This window comes from Aythya ferina, assembly GCF_964211825.1.
Source record: "Aythya ferina genome assembly, chromosome: 17".
Taxonomy (NCBI): domain Eukaryota; kingdom Metazoa; phylum Chordata; class Aves; order Anseriformes; family Anatidae; genus Aythya; species Aythya ferina.
This window is the reverse complement of record NC_140316.1, coordinates 14,940,659-14,959,430: the sequence shown is the minus strand read 5'-3', so window position 1 is coordinate 14,959,430 and position 18,772 is coordinate 14,940,659. Positions and strand designations below refer to the sequence as shown.

The 18,772-nt window shown below is 41.4% G+C and overlaps 1 protein-coding gene across 1 annotated transcript in view; it reads right to left on the bottom strand.

Annotated features, from left to right (window-relative positions):
- Nucleotides 1–577: 577 nt before the first annotated feature.
- Nucleotides 578–18,772, bottom strand: part of GRK3 (G protein-coupled receptor kinase 3) — a 67,066-nt gene continuing 48,871 nt past the window's right edge. Inside the window, exons 12-21 of the mRNA XM_084539327.1 lie at nt 18,380–18,474; nt 17,463–17,570; nt 14,994–15,060; nt 14,673–14,773; nt 13,432–13,498; nt 12,953–13,048; nt 9,949–10,111; nt 9,163–9,299; nt 8,056–8,169; nt 578–7,484 (exon numbers count right to left, since the gene is read on the bottom strand). Of these exons, the coding sequence (XP_084395453.1) occupies nt 7,323–7,484; nt 8,056–8,169; nt 9,163–9,299; nt 9,949–10,111; nt 12,953–13,048; nt 13,432–13,498; nt 14,673–14,773; nt 14,994–15,060; nt 17,463–17,570; nt 18,380–18,474 (1,110 nt within the window). The 3' untranslated portion in view covers nt 578–7,322. The remainder of the gene's footprint in view (nt 7,485–8,055; nt 8,170–9,162; nt 9,300–9,948; nt 10,112–12,952; nt 13,049–13,431; nt 13,499–14,672; nt 14,774–14,993; nt 15,061–17,462; nt 17,571–18,379; nt 18,475–18,772) is intronic.

Below are 18,772 nucleotides of genomic sequence, written 5' to 3'. Positions count from 1 at the left end.
ACCCCAGCACCGCTGGCACATCCCAGTGCTGTGCCCAGGGGTCACTGGGGGGCATGGGGTGGGTTTCCAGGCTGCTGCAGCACACCTGAGCTGAGGATCACGCTCAGAGCCCCCCAGGCGGTGGCTGGGGGGGCATCGGGGACCCTCACACGCAGGTCCTGCTGCCTCCCACCCCACAGGGAGCAGCGCCTTGTGGAAAAAGCCTGAAAAAATACTGTGCCTGCAAGTGATGTCTTCTCTGGTCAGAGAAGGGACTCACCTCTGTGATGGGGGTGCTGTGGGAAACAGAGGCACAGCTTTGGAGAAAAATTCAGAGAAATCCATCAAAAGCACCCGGCCTCTCCACGGGGTCCAGGCAGCAGCAGCAGGGGCCGGCAGAGCATGGAGCTGCCACCATGCCCTGTCCTGTGCAATGTGCAAACCCCATGCCCAAGGCTCTCACCACGACATGGTGCTCCCTAAACTCTTCCCACCTTTTTTAACCCCAAGACTGTCGGGAAGAACTGCGGTCACCTTCGTTCAGCTCCATGGAGGCTCCGGGAACAGCCACGAAACGGAAAAGGACGAAGCGGCAGCACACGCTCAAATGACATTTTTTATTGGGGTTCTCTTTGTATGAGAGCAGTTGACCAACACACAAAAGCAGCTTAGCTGTTCCAAAATAATCCTTTAAAAAAATAATGGCAGAATTAACTAAGTGTGGCACGTCACAAGTTGCGGAGGACTGTAAACTCTGAACATAGTCTCTGTGAAAGTACTACCTCACACGTGCAGTAGTAAATACCAATAAGGGGCAAACCCTCCTCTGCACAATAAATATGAAAAGAGCCAAGTACATAAAACAAATGATGATTCTCATAGATACAATATCTAAAGTTATTTACAGATACTGGCTTTTCTTACCATTAAATTACACATTGAAAACAGGTTCTCTTTCAATATATTTCTTTAAATCACTAGTAGCTATTCATGTGAATCTGCTCCTTTTTTTTTTTTTTTGAAGGACTGAATTTAGTCACTGAAACAGTGCTCATGAAAACACCTCTCAGAGGATCCTCTCACTTTATTCTGTTTTTCAGACCCATTTCTTTGTTGTCTCACCTGCTCTCTCCCTGTCCTCAACACAAAGCAGCCGGGAAGCCTCCTGCACCGACCGGCAGCTACAGCCCGCGTCCGCCTCCCTTCCCAGCCTGGCAAAGCAGCGAGTCACACCGATCCCAGGCACTCCCCCCCTGCTTTCTGAGCTCATCCTCAGGTTTCCTAAAGGCACATGGCTTTGGCACCTACCAAGCCCACAGCAGCTGCCCCATGAGAGCACCCCAGGTAGTCCCAGTGCAGGAGCCAGGGGGGACCCGGTGGGCATGGGGTGGGAAGGGGAAGCAGGGCAAGAGGCAGGGTGGGGGAGAGCAGCCCCCTCGTCCTGCTGCGGGTCCCCCCGGCACCAATGCCGTGTGTCAGCAAGGAGGTGGCTTCGCCAGCAGGGCAGACACAGCAGCTCACCCTCGAGATGTCGTCCTTACACCCAAACAGGGACATGCTCCAAGCGCCACAGCGGGTGGAAGTGAGCAGCGCGTACTTCAACACCTAAACGCACTCCTCAACCCGCAGAGACCACAATGGGAAAGCAGAATTATTTTTAGCAAATGAGTTATCTGATGAATTTAGTGCTATTTTCGTACCCTGCCTGGGAAGGGGTGTCTGGCTTTGTTACCTACAGATCTGCAGCAGCGCTCCAGCAAAGGTTTTTGGCTCTGGCGCTGCCCCAAATCACTCGCATGCCCCGACCACGGCTCAGGAGCCCCAGGTGAGCTGCTCCCCATGGACTTCCAGGGCTGCTGCCCACGGGGACCATCCCAGCCACATCCACAACCACCTCTGCCAGACGCCAGCTCGCCCATCCCTGCCCTACAACCCAACTGCTCTGCACAAGCTGCTCGACACAAAGGGCTCGGAGCTGACGGCTTCCTGCCCTATCCCGGGGCTCAAGGTCTACGGCCTCTCCAGGCTCCCTCTTCCATTAGTTCGTCAACTTCACAATTAAAGAGCGTTTTTAACATCTGAGCTGACTCTTCCCTGCCCCGATTTAAGGTCATTCATTCTTGTTCCACCCACCGCAGACTGTGCATAAAACGTCACTCACCGGAACACAGGAACAAAGGGGGATTTACAGCGCCCAGACCCAGGGGTTATTTGCAAGGATTTTTCAGATGTTTCTGCATTCATAAACCATTGCACCTAGAGATGGTCCTGATAACGCATGAAATTCTGTATGCCTGTAACAGACGGGTTACCGGGACAGACTGAAACTATTCCAATTTTATTCTGAAAAACAGAATAAAGCTGACTGATCCTGTTTGAAAGGAACTGCCGTTTCTTCAGACAAGCTATACATATATGGAGCAGAAATTCTGTGGAATGTCAGAAGTTGGAGAAACATGTATTTAATAAATAATATAAAATGCTTTTTGTTAAAATAGAATTCTTGGTTTTATACCTACATAGCATAGCGACCTTTACATAAACAAAATAAAGCTGAGTCTGTGATGATTAGTTTAACACAAAATAAAAATACAATTTAACAATAGTATTAAAACAGCCAATGTTCAATCCACACAATATGTACACCATGGAATAGAAATCAACAGAAAACAAAAGTAGATTATCTTGAAATTCCTCAGACATTTGGATATACATATGTTCTCTGTATATTTTAGATATTTTCCTTTTCTTTTTTTTTTTTTTTTTACAATATTAAAATTAATACTATGCTTTTTCAAAATACGCTTTTCAGGTTTCTCATTTGTAGAACTGACTCATTCCTTATATTAATCAACACAACTAGAACTATTTACTTTCTACTGTACACTTCAAAATAGTCCTTCCTCCATATATACTTAAAGTGTGAGCATTTCAGAGTTAAAGTAACTGTGTCATTGCCATCTGCTGCATGGGGAACAGTAAAAGCAGTATGCGACTTGCTACGTAGACAGGTAAGTGATATGCAAGAAGAATCTCGTCCTTAAGCTGATCAGCTGCCAAGAAGAGCAAGGCGCAGAGCTCCAGGGCCTCCCCTGTCCCCAGACACATCTCCTGCCACCTGAGGCTGAAGCCCACAGTAACTCCGCAGCACACAGCTCCTTGCGGACAGGAGCTGCAGAGCCACGGCGGCATCACCAGCATCACAACTCGGATTTGTTTAGCACCAAATTCACAATACTTCTATTATCTAAACACTGGGCTGCAAACACCCGCGTTTATTGTGAAACCAAACCCAACCTGGTGATCCTATTCATTTTTTTTTTTTTTTCAGCCTCAGCAGAAGGAGAAGAAAACTGCTGCTGCTTTTCTGAAGGAGAGCTGCTGGACTCGAGGGGCATCTGACCGGAGGCGCACGTCCCAGCCCTGCACCATGCAGCAGAGCGCTGCCCACGTCCCCCAGCCACGTCCTGCAGCCACCAGCGTGCTCAGAGCCTTTGCTCCAAAGCCCGGTGGGGGCACCACACTGGGAACATCACGACCAACTGCATCGGCTCCAGATCTGTGCCACCAGGCTCATCCCCAAGTGGCACAACAGGACGGCAGCCTTAGACCTCACCAGACCAAGTTGGAGCATAAATAACACCAAGAGGCTGTAAAACTTAGAGAAGTGGATAGCCTACAGTTGAATGAAGGATTTTATATAAATACGTTCCTTTAACAGTTGCATAAGTATGCAAAATAATCACCAAATTTGAACAGAATTGCCAAATTTATGCTGGCAATGACGGGACGTCTCAGCTGGCACGCAGGGAACACTTGGCAGGGAACACCGTGCTCGTGCCCCTGGGGACACACTGCTTGCAGCCTGAGTAACTGGTGGGGGGCTCCTCCTGCACTTACATGGCAATCTGTCAAAGTCTGAACCTGGCAAGATTCTGCTGTATCCCCATCTTTAAATGAGCCACTAAATTACAGCAAGTCCCACACATCAGAACTGCCCCCCTACCTCACAGTGGGGAAAAAAAAAAAAAAAAAAAAGGAATAGAAAAGAACACCAAGCAGAGCCCCAGCTCTTCTGGAAGGTACTGCGAAGCCCCTGAGTCCAGCTCCCACAGAAATCACACATCTTTGACAGTCACGTCACCCACGCACTTGCTTTCCAGGATCTAGCCTTCCTGCGTGTATCAGCTCATTCATCGGACACAAGGAATAACTCGAAAATAATCCCTGCAACGCAGACGGCATGTGGATACATCAGGGGAGTATTCGATATGGCTTTATCTAGCATCTCGTCTCCTATTTTGAAATGTAAGAAACAATTTCCCTATGTGCATAAATCTTCGGTACAGAAGCATTTTTTATAGGACTTTTAGAAGATTTGTTTAAAAACCTGTGCTTAATCATTCACTTGGTTCTGTTGATGCCTGAAGCTCTAATTTCTTTTATCTTTACTTCCCTGAACTTTAAAACAAGCCCTACCATTGTGGTCAACATGCATAAAATTCATGCCGTGCCTTACTTTCTCAATGTTCAACAACATTTTCTACGCGTACACCTGAAGACCCTCATGTAAAATAAGACCATCAAGCATCTTTGTCCAAGAAAAACCTTTGGAGAATGTAGTACCTAGACCGGGAACGACCAGCTAGGGGTAGCACGGCACCCCGTGCTTTGAATGGCCAAATTCCAGACCTCTCCCCACACCACGAGACCCGGATCTTTCCGCAGAGTTTCCCTCGTTGCTGGGGCCATAACGTGGGCAACGCGTGCGGGGTTCTTGCTCTGGTAACCTCTCCTCCCGTACCAGCACGGCCGTGTGAGTGAGCAGTACAGGTCTTCTATATGTCACTGATAAATCAGACTACAGGACAGGAATGCTGCCCTCCTGTCCTGGCCGGTGCTGTGGATGGCACTCGGCTGCCAGCCAGCCCCAGCCACCGCTGACGCAGGCGAGGCAATCAGCCCCAGGTTAACGAGCGTGTCCGACGGCCACCCCAACTCCACTGCCCTTCAAATACGCCTATTCCTGTAAGTCATGCACAGCCGTTGTTTTGTCTAATACCTGTGGTTTTGAGGCACCATTTCCCAGCTGCAGATCTACCCCGCCTTACGGAGCCCAGAGCTACGGTGTGCTGCATCACAAACTGCCAGCCTCTGCCAACAGGGACCTATCGTACAAAGCAGCCGTGGAAAACAACTAAAGAGGAAAACAGAACCAGTAAGGAACTAAGGAAATATGAACAAGTTACAAGAGAGCTAAGAGAAGAGTTGATCGTAACTGGAGTTTTCTTCCCAAATCCACAAGAAAAATAAAAGCATTGCATGGTATTGCAGGAGAACCTTAATGACACCCCGTGCACAGTCAACACCAGTAAGATGAGACATTTTGTATTCAACTCCAGTAAATACCACAACTTCTCCTTACAGAGGATGCTGAGGCACTGAACATCACTTACCAGCAAGAAGGACAGAGACGTCAGCACTCTTTTTACAGAGTAAATGAAAAAATAAATGGGATAAACTCACAAAAAGATATCGCCTGACTCACATGGGGTATCTCCCAAAACACATTTTTCCTTTTATGCTGCACCAGCTTGTACCAAAGAGTTTGCACACTTGTGAAAGCACACGCTATGCAGTTAAGCCACTCTCACTTTTAGAAGCAAATACATCCGATTTTATCACTAGAGTGTTCAATAAACAAATACTTTCAAAACAGCTCTCCTACTTACGCCAATTTGTAATTTTGTCTACAAAGGACATAAGTCTACAACTCTGTGGTTATCTGCTAGCAACACAAGCGAGACAAACTGTGCACACCAGGTGGAGAGAGTATGCTGTTGGTGCAGCTTCTGTTCCCACTTACAGGGATGCAGTTCTCACCTTCTTCAGGGACTATGAGAGCTGTACCACTGTAACTGGGCAGAAAATGTTCTCTAAGGCATTCACAGAATCAGAAAAAAAGCTTAAATTCGGCCCTGACAGAACTCTTATAAAACATCACAATGACTAGGGAGAGGCTGACATCACATGCTTAAAGTTGTCTACCAGTTAGGGATTATATCGTTACTTTTGCAAAGAGTTTCCACATGACAGGAATGATGTCTCAGGCAGAATTAATATAAATCTGGCATTTGATCAGCTCATTTTGTGAGTTCCATCCTCAGTATTCTCAGACTGTTTTCAATGTGGACATTTTGAATTCTCTAGAAAAGAAAATTAAAAATCCTTTTGCAAGCCGAGCCATGTGATGTAAGCACGACCTCCAGAGCTCAGCTACAGTGAAAGTCTGGGATAGCTATGCTATGAGAACACACTTGCTTATGTTTTGTGTACAACAGACAAGGATCCACAAGTCCCGTAACTGAAGAGTGATCCAGAATACGTACCGAGGTACCCAGACATCTTAACCCAGTACATGCACTAGAATGCATTGGATTTGAATAATTTCTTTTTAATTTTTAAAAAGTGCAGTTGACCTGAAATGGAAAAGAACTGTCTTTATATTCACTGTAAACTTGTCAAAAGGAATCTGCTCTTTAAAAACTGTGCTAAAATAGTCAATTTATACAACAGAGCACTAGATGAAGCTACCATAAATTCCTCTTCACCAGTTATTACTCTATTGTGTCAGTTATAGTACTGCATATACGTAGAAGAAGCAAAACGGTGGTAGCTACTATTACCGAGTACAACAAACCAAGTGAATAACTTGAGTTCAATGCTTCCATGAAGTAGCAATAACATTTAAACCACAGGACAGTTAGAATTCAGTACTTTGAAGTGCATAAGAGTCACACTGTTGATCATCAGCAGTATGGAGAAAGGTTATTATAAAGTCAGCAGTAATGGTCGGAAAGAACATGGCAACACGACAGATTAAAGGTTATCCAACATGGCAAGTCTGCAGCTCCTTCCAAAGTTGAGGGATTTGTCGGTATCACACACAAGTGTAATTCTAGCCAGCAGTAACCACTTCAGTTTCCAGGCTTGGTATGCACCAAACAAGGGTATTGCAGAGAAAACAGCATCTTCCTTCCATCAGTAGTTCTAGAGTAACGGACCGTTTCCAGACACCGCCAGGGTGCAGGAATGCATGGGAGCAATATGCAGCCTCTACATGTGATAGTTTCCACCACTGCTAGGAGCATGAATTCACTTGCCATTGTTCCAGTCTTCACCACCTCCAGAGACAGAGTTCTGACATTATCCCATGCTGTAAACATCTAATTCTTCCTCTCCTAAGCACATCCCGCTTCCAGGACTGCACAAAGTAATTCATAAGGATTCTGTGAAACTCAACATGTTCACGCAGTAGCTTTCCCTAAGTGAACTTTGTTCTCCTACAGACCATTGCTATTCCTGTGGCTGAGCGGTGGCTTTGAAAGCTCTACAACTGTTGAGCGAGATTTATTGAGAAACTTTGGAGCCCGACGCAGCAACCTCTGTGCCTCAGTAAAAGCTTCTGTCAGCTCTTTTTTCCACTGAACAAATTCTGGGTCACTCTGAAAGAGATACAGAAGTAGTTTGGCACTTCGTAGTAAAACTGCCAATAGTGTCTTCTCCTTTCAATAGCACTTAGAGCAACTTATTTTAATTTCCTGAGGGAACTAGTAGCTCTGGATGTTGAAAACACACAGCCCTTTGCTTCTCCATCGCCCTGCCAAAGTCAGGCACAGCAGCATCAGCAAGTACAGATGGTCCAAATCGTTTGAGGAGTTGTGTGCTTCCTCCCTTGCACACACATCAACTACCATGTACCAGCTGCAGTGAGTTGCGTGTGCCAACACAGCCTTAGAAGCTCATGTAGGTTGAGAAGTTTTGAAGTTTTTACTTAATAAACTCAGTTCATTTTGGCCCAAATGCCATTGAAATCCATGACACAAAGTGGCACGCCTGCAGGTCTCCTGCTTTCAGAACTACAGTGTGATAAGAACTTCCTAGTTTCACTTAGGTTAAGGTTAGCTACATAAAGTGCACTGGTCAACATACACTGGGAGGTCCTGAAAAAATGCTCAATTGTTCTATCACATGTAAAATGTCTGATTAAGAGTTATGGAAAAACAAGCGTCTTACCTCACACTGTAGGACAAACTGTTTTCCTCCTTTAATTCTCAGTAAGATGCATTTCTTATCTTTAATTTGTGTTTCTTCAACAGATACTATTTGTTCCATTGTCAACAGGTTTTGCTGTAGTATTTACAAAAATAAAGCAGAGAAATGATATGAAAAAAACCTGTTGCCCATCAAATAAAACCAATGGCTATTTTTTTCTGGATTAGACACATGAATGAAGTTACAAACATTAACTGTCATTTACCAACTTAACAGCATTGTCATATCAAACATTCTTTACTTCTGAAGGGTGAGTAGTGAACTAAAAATAGATTATAAGGTAAGAGAGATTTAGCAAGGGGCTTGGTTACTTAAACAGAGACAACAAAATATAAGCTAAAAGAGCCAATGATGACAGTATGAAATAAGAATCTACCAATAGGTGTGTCTACATACAAAATATTCACTATCTTCCCTCAAGAGAATTGCATATAATTTTATATATTTTCCAAACATTACTGCTGTTTAAAAAAAAAAACAAGACCGCCTTACTGACTATACCAAAAAGCTGAAAGGGAATACTTAAGCACTATACACTGACGCAGAAGCAAACATATATAGCAGTTTGCAGCAAAGGTTTCCCTGCAGACCATAAGATGAGAACATTTCAGAACTCCAAACCCTTACTTAACTAAACATACAAGTGATCTGCCAACTACATGATCACAGCTGGACTAAACTAAGGTTACTATAGCATTTTCTTTGAAACAAAATGCTATAGCATTTATGACCTTACCAGTTTATGTTTTTTTGTATAAATAGTCCAGCGGTCCTAAATGAAAAATGACACCATGAACTACCAAATTACTTTAAAAGCACAATAAAACAAAGTAAACAGGTTTCTCAAGACAATTTTATGTTTCCTCAATGCAGTGTAGCTATCCATTAACTAAGGCAAAACTTGAGATAAGTTTCCTTGAGTAGTGACTCAAATCCACTGGGTGATTACTCAGACAAAATTCTCCTTCGTGGAAGGTATATCTGAGTATGAATTCTCAGATTTGCCTCAAGAGACACCTGTCTCTCACGCCCCTGGAAGCTGCTGCTCCCTGGAGTAACCTGACTTACCCGTGACTCTCCTTCTCCTCGCCATTCAAGTCTGTTTGGGAAGAGGTAAAAGTAACGACGTTGCCACTGAGTCAAGAATGGGTTCCCCAATTTCAGCATGTATCCATGCATGATACAATCCTTCCCAAGTGCATAATCTGTAATGACAGGAAACATCAGTGTGGAAAACAAGGCACAGCCTAAAAACATGCCGCAGATGTGATATGTTGATGAAGGATGTAGCCCCGAACGTGTGACTCAGTGTGCTACCAACAGGCGTGCAGTAAGGGTTCTGTGTGCAAAGGCACAATTCTGCCGATTCTGCCTTAATTACGTGAGCTGATGAGACTGCAGTGGAGTAACTAAGAACTGAATTTGGTTCTTAAAACCTGGCTTACTATTAAAAGAATGATATACTGCTATCCAAAGTTCAGTTTGCAGTGCAACATTCCTGTGCACACCAGTGAAGTGTGCTGCGAAGGACCTCGTGTTATATTCCCTGTCTTCTTTGTAATGATAACAAATCCCACATACCCTTTTCTGAGCACGCACAATAAACAAAAACGATGAAAGGTTGTACATAATAATCTTTACAAGACACTACAAAAGACTTTCCAAAACATTATGCCATCATACAGCATTTCAAAACATTAAGAAACATCTTAAGAAACACAATAGTGACTAAATGAATTCTAACAATTACTGGTGAGTGACAGTAATATGAGAGTCTGTTGTGTGGAACTTCAAACACATGAATTACTACTATCTAGCAGTAAAAGATGAAGAGAAGTGTATTTGAAAGATTACCTTCCTCATGGCCAAGCTGCTTATTTTTAGCCCTTTTTCTGGCCTCAATTTTATCTGTGTCTGCATTTACTGCATCATAAACAGTTTCTGCTACTTCTTGCTGCCAACGCTCCGATATTACCAGAGGGAAGTTCTTATATAATTCCTGGTCACTATCAAGCAGCTTGCAAGAGAAAAACAACATAAAAAACAGCATTTTAGTAAGTTCTACTATTCTTGTCCCCAGAAGTTTTCCATATAACAGGATTATTGTAAAAGATGCACTGAACTCTAACCTTACCTGAACCAACAGGTGCCCACAAGAGAAAGCAGAGATACTAATTTAAGCATAGATATTAATTTATATGGCAAGAACAAACCACCTGTTCAAAACTTGTTTAGTCTGAAAGCTCTAAAAGCCTTACTCAACCTTGTCCCATTATGTTCTCTAGTTTTTACGTTTGGTAATTATTTAAAATGCAAGAAGTGGATTCTTAACTTTGTTGCATAATCAATGTTAACAAAATGCCTAATAGTATTAAAAAGTTTGTCTGCACAAAAATTCCAGTACGACAAATTAAGTATAAATAGATTATGCAGTATTAGGACTCTAAATTAAACCGTACCTTTTAAACAATGATGCCTTCCATGCTTTCAGAACTTAATTGTACATTCCTAATGATAAACCTCTAGAATTCAGTAACGAATGCTGCAGGCCTCATTATTTTCCTGTTGTTTGGCTTCTTTCTCCCTTCACCCTTACCTACGTACAGTACTTGCACTGACTTGCACTGAAGGGACCGAAGTCCAGGGTCTTCAGAAGGGGCACTGCTTGGTACCACAGAACACTGGGTTTAGCCACAAGGCATAAAAAGCGATCAATGTTTTCAATCCACAATTATTGAAGATTTTCATGTGGGGATGAGTCAACAGAGAACTGGACTTTTGTTCACAGTGCTGTGCCAAGGGAAGAGCCAGCCCCCAGGCCACATCAGCCTCCATCCACCGCTGTCCCCCTCAGCCTGCCACCTCCAGGGCACGCGTCCCTCGGGGTGTCACGGGACGCACCGCGGGGTAAATATAACCTGCAGCAGGAGCGAGGGGAGCCCAGCACCCAGCACTGACGCTGTCATGCTAAGGAACGCCCGGTGGCAGCTGAGTGGGAGGGATGGGGTTACCGAGCCCCCTCCCGGGGGTGGCGGTGTCCCCGTGAACCTGCACGGCCAGCAGCTGTGCACCGTGTCCCCATCCACTTGGGGCTAAGGACAGGTTTACCGTATGGGCAGCCCAAGTAAAGGTTACACAAAGAGATCTGGCTGTACAACTGACAGGTACAAGCCTTGAGGAGAACATCGGATCGATCATCCTAAGGGAATACAAAGACCACCCGGCTTCTCCTTGCGAGGTGTTCTTCTGGAATTGAATTTACAAATTCTGGGATTACAGCACTGCAGAGCTTCAGGGAGCTGGTATCCTGTTAGACCCACGCTGACAGTGAAGATGTGAAATTTTCTGGGATAAAGAACATCTTGGGATCTCTGCATTTCTCTTTAAACACGTAAAATCCTTTCTATGCCAACTTCTGTAATCACAGCAGGTGACACTGACAGGCAAGTTCCTTTTTTAGGCACAGTGAGTAGCTCACATGTTTTTTTGCTTATCAAGCTTAGAGCAATTAGTTTCTCTCCTGACTCACTTCTGTAATAACAAGAATAAAGCTTGATTTGTTGAGGAAATACATCATAAAAGCAGCAAATGGGACAGACCTAAGAGAAGCACTGGTCCAACTGCTGTCCCAAAGCCTCCAGGGAAGGTGCAGGAGAGGGGATGTACCACATGGGTTGGGAATAGGTCAGCAGCTATAGCTCCTTTTTTTTTTTTTTTTTTTTTTTTTTCCTTTGTATGGTTTTCCTTAGATTTTTCAATAGTATCAGGACTTGGTAGTTACTCTCATTACTTTTCTAACTTACAAAGATGCTACATTAATATACAGTTTGTTATTTCAAGAATTTTCCACTGTACTAGCTGAACATAAGGAAGCACTATAAAAATATGATTTAGCATAATTTATCCAAGCTTTCACTAGTATTTTTCTCCAAAATAGGTTTTCAGATGACTGGACATTCCTCTGATAATACACAGCACTGTGGGTACAAGGTTTCAGCTGCAACCTGTACAAGAACTTATTCAAAAACACTGCATTTACACAATGAGAAGTCATTTCCAAAAATAACATCTAGAAATCCTAGACAACTCTCAAATTATCAACTGCATGTTCTCCAGAATTAAAAAAGAAAAGAAAAAAAAAAAGACCTCCTTCAGAATATCAAGAGGATTCACATTCCTAATGTGTTTTGCAGTCGGAATATGCAACAGGAAGATAATGTTAGTCACATAAACTAAGAGGATATTTTTTTCTCCTTAATTCATTGCGTGAGAGCTGTGTTATACATTCCGTCTTCATGTGCTATTCTCATTTGCTACTGATACCCAAGGTGTACATATAACTAATCCAACAAAGAACTTCACCAGCAATAAAAATGTTACTGTGAGTCCCAAAAGCATCACCCTAAAAATGTAAGAAATTACAAAATTATTTGGGATTTCTACTGAACGTACATTTAAGTCAAACAATGTTTTGGGAACAGCAGTTTTTTTTCCACTCCCCATACCAGGAACTAGATACAATTTTTAAAACTGCAAACTATTAAGTACTCCTGAAAATGAAGGATTTCCCAGAATTTGTCTGGCCATTTGAAATATTTATTTTTGTCATATAAACATTTGGATAGGAAAGTAGACTTCAGTCAAACTAAAAATAAAGATTTGACAAGTGAAAAAAAACACTATCACCAACAAAAAACAGCCAACTAGGCCAAACTACCACTTCATAAGGGCACAGATTAAGTTCACAAACCTGAAAACAGTTCCTTGCCCCTGAAGCAAAGGAATGGCATGCCACACATGAAGGGATGAGTACAAGTGTCAAATTGCCATTCTTTACATATTGTTTAAAGTTGTATACCTTAATTCCTTTAGTGTCCTCTTCATCAAATGACCCAATATCAAAAGCGTCTGCTGCATTTACTTCTCCCCGGGGAGGGATCAATGGTGGAGGATACTAGAAATTCAAAGCAGCATAATTACAAAAAAATTAATGGACATTATTTAGATACATTCTGTAGATAAATAAATTCTCACTAATTCAGTAAAAGCTTTCAAAAAACTCTGTTGGAAAAAAAATAATGCATTTTTGAGACGGCCAAGCAGAAGAATCCACATTGTCATTTAACCCTGATAACAAATAATTCAGTACTACTGATCAGGAAGACTTCTAGCAATGAATGCCCAATAGTTCTCATCAACCATTCACCGTGCTTTCGTACAAGTGAGTATCTGTTCTGGGGACAGGAACACACAACTTTTCCATCCATCACCTGTTCAGGCATACTTTATTTTTACTGCTTTACCAAGTAAGTTATGGTTACTCTCTTAGTCCTTTACCTTTTGTAAATACACTTGCTGCCAATCAATCCCTTTGAAGAAAGGATGTTCTTTTACTTCTTGTGCACTGCAAAATGAAAGTAACTGAAGTCAACAAAACAAAAGGGCCTTCAAACCAAATTATCTTTGAGAAATCTAAAGCTTTCAAAGGTCAAGCATTTGTATCACTTGAAAGCATCAGTAAAATGACTTCTCTTTAAAAAAAAAAAGTATTCCTAAGTAAACAACAAAAGAGAAGACTTTAATGTGGAAACATTGGAAAAAGCTGTAACTCTGGCAAACAATCACCCTCATTTTTTTATGGTATTCCATCATTTCTAACAATAAACAGTTCTCTTCCATTGTCAGATCCCATACATTGCTTCTAAATAACAAACTTACTCTACTCCATTTGATATTATACCTCATTTATGGCAAAGTAAACAACTGCTCTCAATAGGCCCAAGGCTGAAAAGCAATTTCAGACAGGCCATTATCATTGAAGGCTCCATGATACAAAAACGATCAGAGCACCTCACTGGAATTACAGCCAGCCTCAGTAGGGACTACTAATTACAGGTAGCATACATTGCCAATGATTTCTCTACAGTTCTTTACTCTTCTCATAATTTTCTTTCCCAGTCTCAGAAGAAATGCACTAGGTTTTTAAATAGGTGATAACAACAATTTTAGTTAACAGCTATAAATAAGATAAGCACAGCAGAAGCAAATAGTACTTTGTGACCAGTTAAAAAAAAGTCTTTTTTTCTTAGACTCATTAAATGAAACATTTATATCTGGCAAAAGGCAACCCAAAATGAAAAGGAAGTATCCGTGGCTTTCCATGCTTGTTTTGTTGTATTTTTTTTTCCTTTATAAAAGCAAGGAATTTTAGCAATTAATATGACCGAATGAAGTATTACAACTTCATCCCAATATGGCAAAAACAAAAAACAATAAAGGGACAAAAATATGAACATCCATAATCAAATATATATAAACACCATCTGATATGAGCATGATTGCAGAGAACTTGGGTGGAGAAAAAAGTGCCTTTAATGACAAAAATTGTCCAAAGATTTGTGCAAACCAAAGGAAGCTGAAATGTAATTCCATGCAACTGCACTTTTTAATGTTTTCTTAAAAAAATATATAAAATAAAATCCTCATAACAGGAAGCTGGTTTTTACTCAAAACTAATTCATTCACTTACAAAGAAGTGGTGATCTTTAAAGGCAGTGGTCCAAGAAGATAACACCTACCTTCTTCCTTGGCACCCAAGTCTCTTGCTAACATCCCGTTGCAGGAGCCCTTCCAAAAGGGATTTTAGTTCAGGAGAAAATGAATCTGGTAACTCCACATTCTGTGAAAAAAAGATGTACAAAAAGAGACATTTCATTACAGAAGTACTGTGACCTGCCTTCTCCACATAGCAAAGCAACATTCTTCGACAGCATTTGTAAACAACTCTTTCATGTGTAAATACAGCTTGCTCAGAAAGCAGGCTATTTCCCACTTTTTAGAGGAAATGGGAGTTTAGTAAACAAGAGGAATGTAACTGCAACTGCCACCATGATCCTTACCACGGTGAGCGTCATCCGGTCGATCTCATGCTTATCTTTGGTTTTGTGCTGTCTGAAAGGACTGTGACTGTAGAAATAAGAAAATGCACTAATAAATGTAAAGCCATAACATATCAGGTTATTTCAGCTGTGGCAACCCCAGGAAAGAGTGTAGCATCCTTTTAGTCCCATTCTTCCACCTCATCAATCCTGTCCTGCAGAACAATAAAACAAGTAGTTTTAAAGATGGTGTTTCAAACCCCTTTCCAATTATATCTGTGTCTCCTAAAACACAGAACAGCTCCACCTAACCAAAGAACCCTCAACAGCTATTTTAATAGAGATATTTAAGCACACTGATCTATACAACCTACAGTCTTACTGCTGATCTATATGGGGAAAATGAAGTAAGATCTTAAAGTGGATGAAACAGAAGATAATAATGAACACCACTACATTATTGACTGGGAATATATTTGATGAGGTATGGTAAATTACCAGCTTTATCCCTTTAATGTTTTGTTATTCTGTTTTTGAGAGTTTGAATGTTTTGTTTTAGCCACAGAAGACCTTAAAATATTATAGATTTAACCATGCAGTACTTAAACAGCAGCATGAAAGAAAGCAGTAACTTTTTCATTTTTCAAACTGAGATATTTTTATTGGATTGAGAGTATATTCCTTATTTCCTCGTTGTCTTCAAAACCTTATGCGAATGCTGTTTTTCAAAATTGAAATGTTATTTACCTATTAATACACTCATTAGCTATTAAAAATCATTCTATGTTGCCACCTGGCAGTGTGTTCTAGCTCATTTCAACTGAGGACCGGCTACTCAAGAGTTACTTCCCATTTATCTTCAAAGTCACTACTAAGGAATGGATCTGATGGACTGAGCAGACCTTCAGTTTTGTTTTTAGCCATGACAGGTAACAAGGCAAGAGAAAACGGCTTAATACGAGGCCGGATAGCCTCATATATTTTGACAACAAGGTTCTGAGCAGATCAGGGAAACAAATGATTCACGGCGGACTTATGGGCTGGATTTTCTGCCAGATTTAACTTATTAAACACCAAGAAATGGCACCATGTGCCCAATCCTTGTTTGGGGATGCAAGTTGCTTAATTGGCTTCAGAACAGATTAAGGAGGATAGTTCTCAGTGAATAATGCTCTGGCTCCCAGCCAAGCACTGACAGCACCCTGCACATCCCTGTCAGGAAGAACCGCAGCCCACAGACTGAGCTATCCCACCCTGCAAGCACCAGTGTTCATGGTAAACTGGATCACTTATCTCTAGGTGCTATTACGTGAAGGAAGAATCCTGCCGGGGTCAGCCAAATGCTGTGCCTAGCCCCTTTTCAAAAGGAAGGCTGAGAAGACAAGCTGAGGAGTCCACAGTGGTCCTCTGCATGACACGCTCTCCTTTCTTCTCCCAGCAAACCCAAACTGTTCTGTGTCTTGCTGCCTACAGAATTCTTCAGTGAGTGACTGCAGAGATGGATATTGCTCACAGCTGCGTGATGCCATCTAGACTTCTAAATGCTTTATTTTCCAACTTAGATACCGTTGCTTTATTTATTTGCACACTTACATTTAACCTATTTTGTGAACAATTAACATTAACTGATAAGGCCTACTTCTCTTCGGCAGTCACAAACTTATTTTCCTTTATACAGTGTCTGGAATGTATAGAGGTAAAAACCTTATAATTAACTATGTGCAAGGGCACAGTAAAATTTAACTGATGAACAATCTTTATAAAGAAGCACTTGGAAAATTTTTAAAGATTATTTCTGCTTTGCCATTAACACTGAGGATGTGATTTTCAACACATACCTGCCAATCACTGCTTATTGAGTGTTCAGATAAATCCCTTAAATTCTACATAGACACAAAGTTACTGAGAAAGTAACAGTTGACAAAGCTGTAATTATCTTAACTTTTGTATACCAACATGGCCAAATTCAGAAACTGAAAGCATCCACACAATACAACGTATCCAAAAACTAAAGAAGGAAAGGTTGAGTATCATGCCAGAAAGGGAACAATGTAGCGAGGATTTTCACCTTAAAGGAAGGTCTTAAGACTGTGATGAAGTCCCCAACTCAACAGGGCTGCTAAGTACATTTAAGCAATGAATCACATATTCATCTAAAATGCTTAGTTATTGTCAACAGATGAGTAAATTGCTATCAGTAGAAGTCAAATCAGATCATCTACCTTCCTCACTGCCCCAAACCTGTACATACTAAAGCAAGCAGGGCTTAAATTTTGTTGGCTTTGGAAGCAAAAAAAGCCTACTTTAATCTCATGTGAAGATGTGGTCTAATGTGCAGGGACGGCAGTAAAATATTGTTTTAGATAAAATATACTATATGCACTATATGCATGTTAGTATTTCAGGGGACAGACAGTGATGGGGCCCACGCAATTAAAAAAAAAAAAAGAGAGAAAGAAAAAAGCAGATGTGACATGAAACTTCACTCACCCTCTCAGAAGTTTGAAAAGCATGCAGCCTAACGAGAACCAGTCTGCACTGCTGTCATATGCTGTTCCCTTCTGAAGCACCTCTGGAGCCATGTACCCGTGGGTACCTCTGAGAAGTAGAAAGGAGAATTTTGATTACAAACAAATCTACCATTGTAAAAAAAATAAATGTATTTTTTCAATAAGATAGTCTCATTTAAAAAAATATTATAAAACATGATTTTATTTTGCTTTGGCCATACATACATATGCATGCTTTCTGTTTATATCAATCTCTTGAGGAAATATCTTGAAACAAAACAACAGAAAACAGAAATGACAAGACAAACTGAAGCAGCTACAGTGAGATGCAAATCTTTTAAGACATGACAGGATGAAGCTTTCCTTTTTGCATAACTCCTGAAACTAAACTGGGGCAAATGAGGACCTAAGAATAAGATATGCCAGATAATCCACACACAACACAAGAAATTCAGTTCCCAGTTACAATCTGATGCCAAGAGGCAGACAGGAACACAATTTGCCTTCAGCTCTAACAAAAACCCAGAAAGAGAATGGCAAAACAAGTCTTGTTTTTTAGTCGGTTTCAGAATATTTAATTATCCATTTAGGACAATTAAAACAATCTGGTACTTTAACTCAGTCAGGTTCTTATCTCCTCTGAACAATGATTCATCTCGAAATAATGTGTCATCTTCCAGCCATGCCTACACATCAGCTGCTACAACTGTGCAGGAAAACAGAAAGAGGAGTCTGAAAAACCCTATCAGAGTATCCTGCGTAGCCGCCTTACAGAGAAGCCTGTGCCACACAAATGTTATTTTTTTTCCTTTAGGCAAAGCTAAATAATGACGACACATCAAGGATTTATTTAGCAATGATTATATGTGCAGCAAAGCCCCCATACATACTACTTACACACTAGCATGTGGCTTCTTTTTGGAAAAATCACAGGCCAAGCCAAGATCTGATATCCTTACATGCCCATGTTCATCCAACAAGATATTTGCAGGCTAGAAATGCATAAACACAGAAAGGTTACTACTTGATATTTTTCAGACATCAATACGTGTTGGTTATTGCTTCTAAAAAAAAAACAAAAAACAACACAGATCTTACAAAGTGAACACCACAGACACTTTCTACATAAAATCTACATTCTAACAGAGTACTACCAGCAGCTTCATAGGGATATTACAAAATACTGAAGAGTAACAGAAGAGGAAAAAAAATTAGACAAGGCTTGAAACAGAAGGCACTTGAAAGAATAAAACCAATTTGGCTTCAAGTCTACACTGCTTTTGGTTCTTG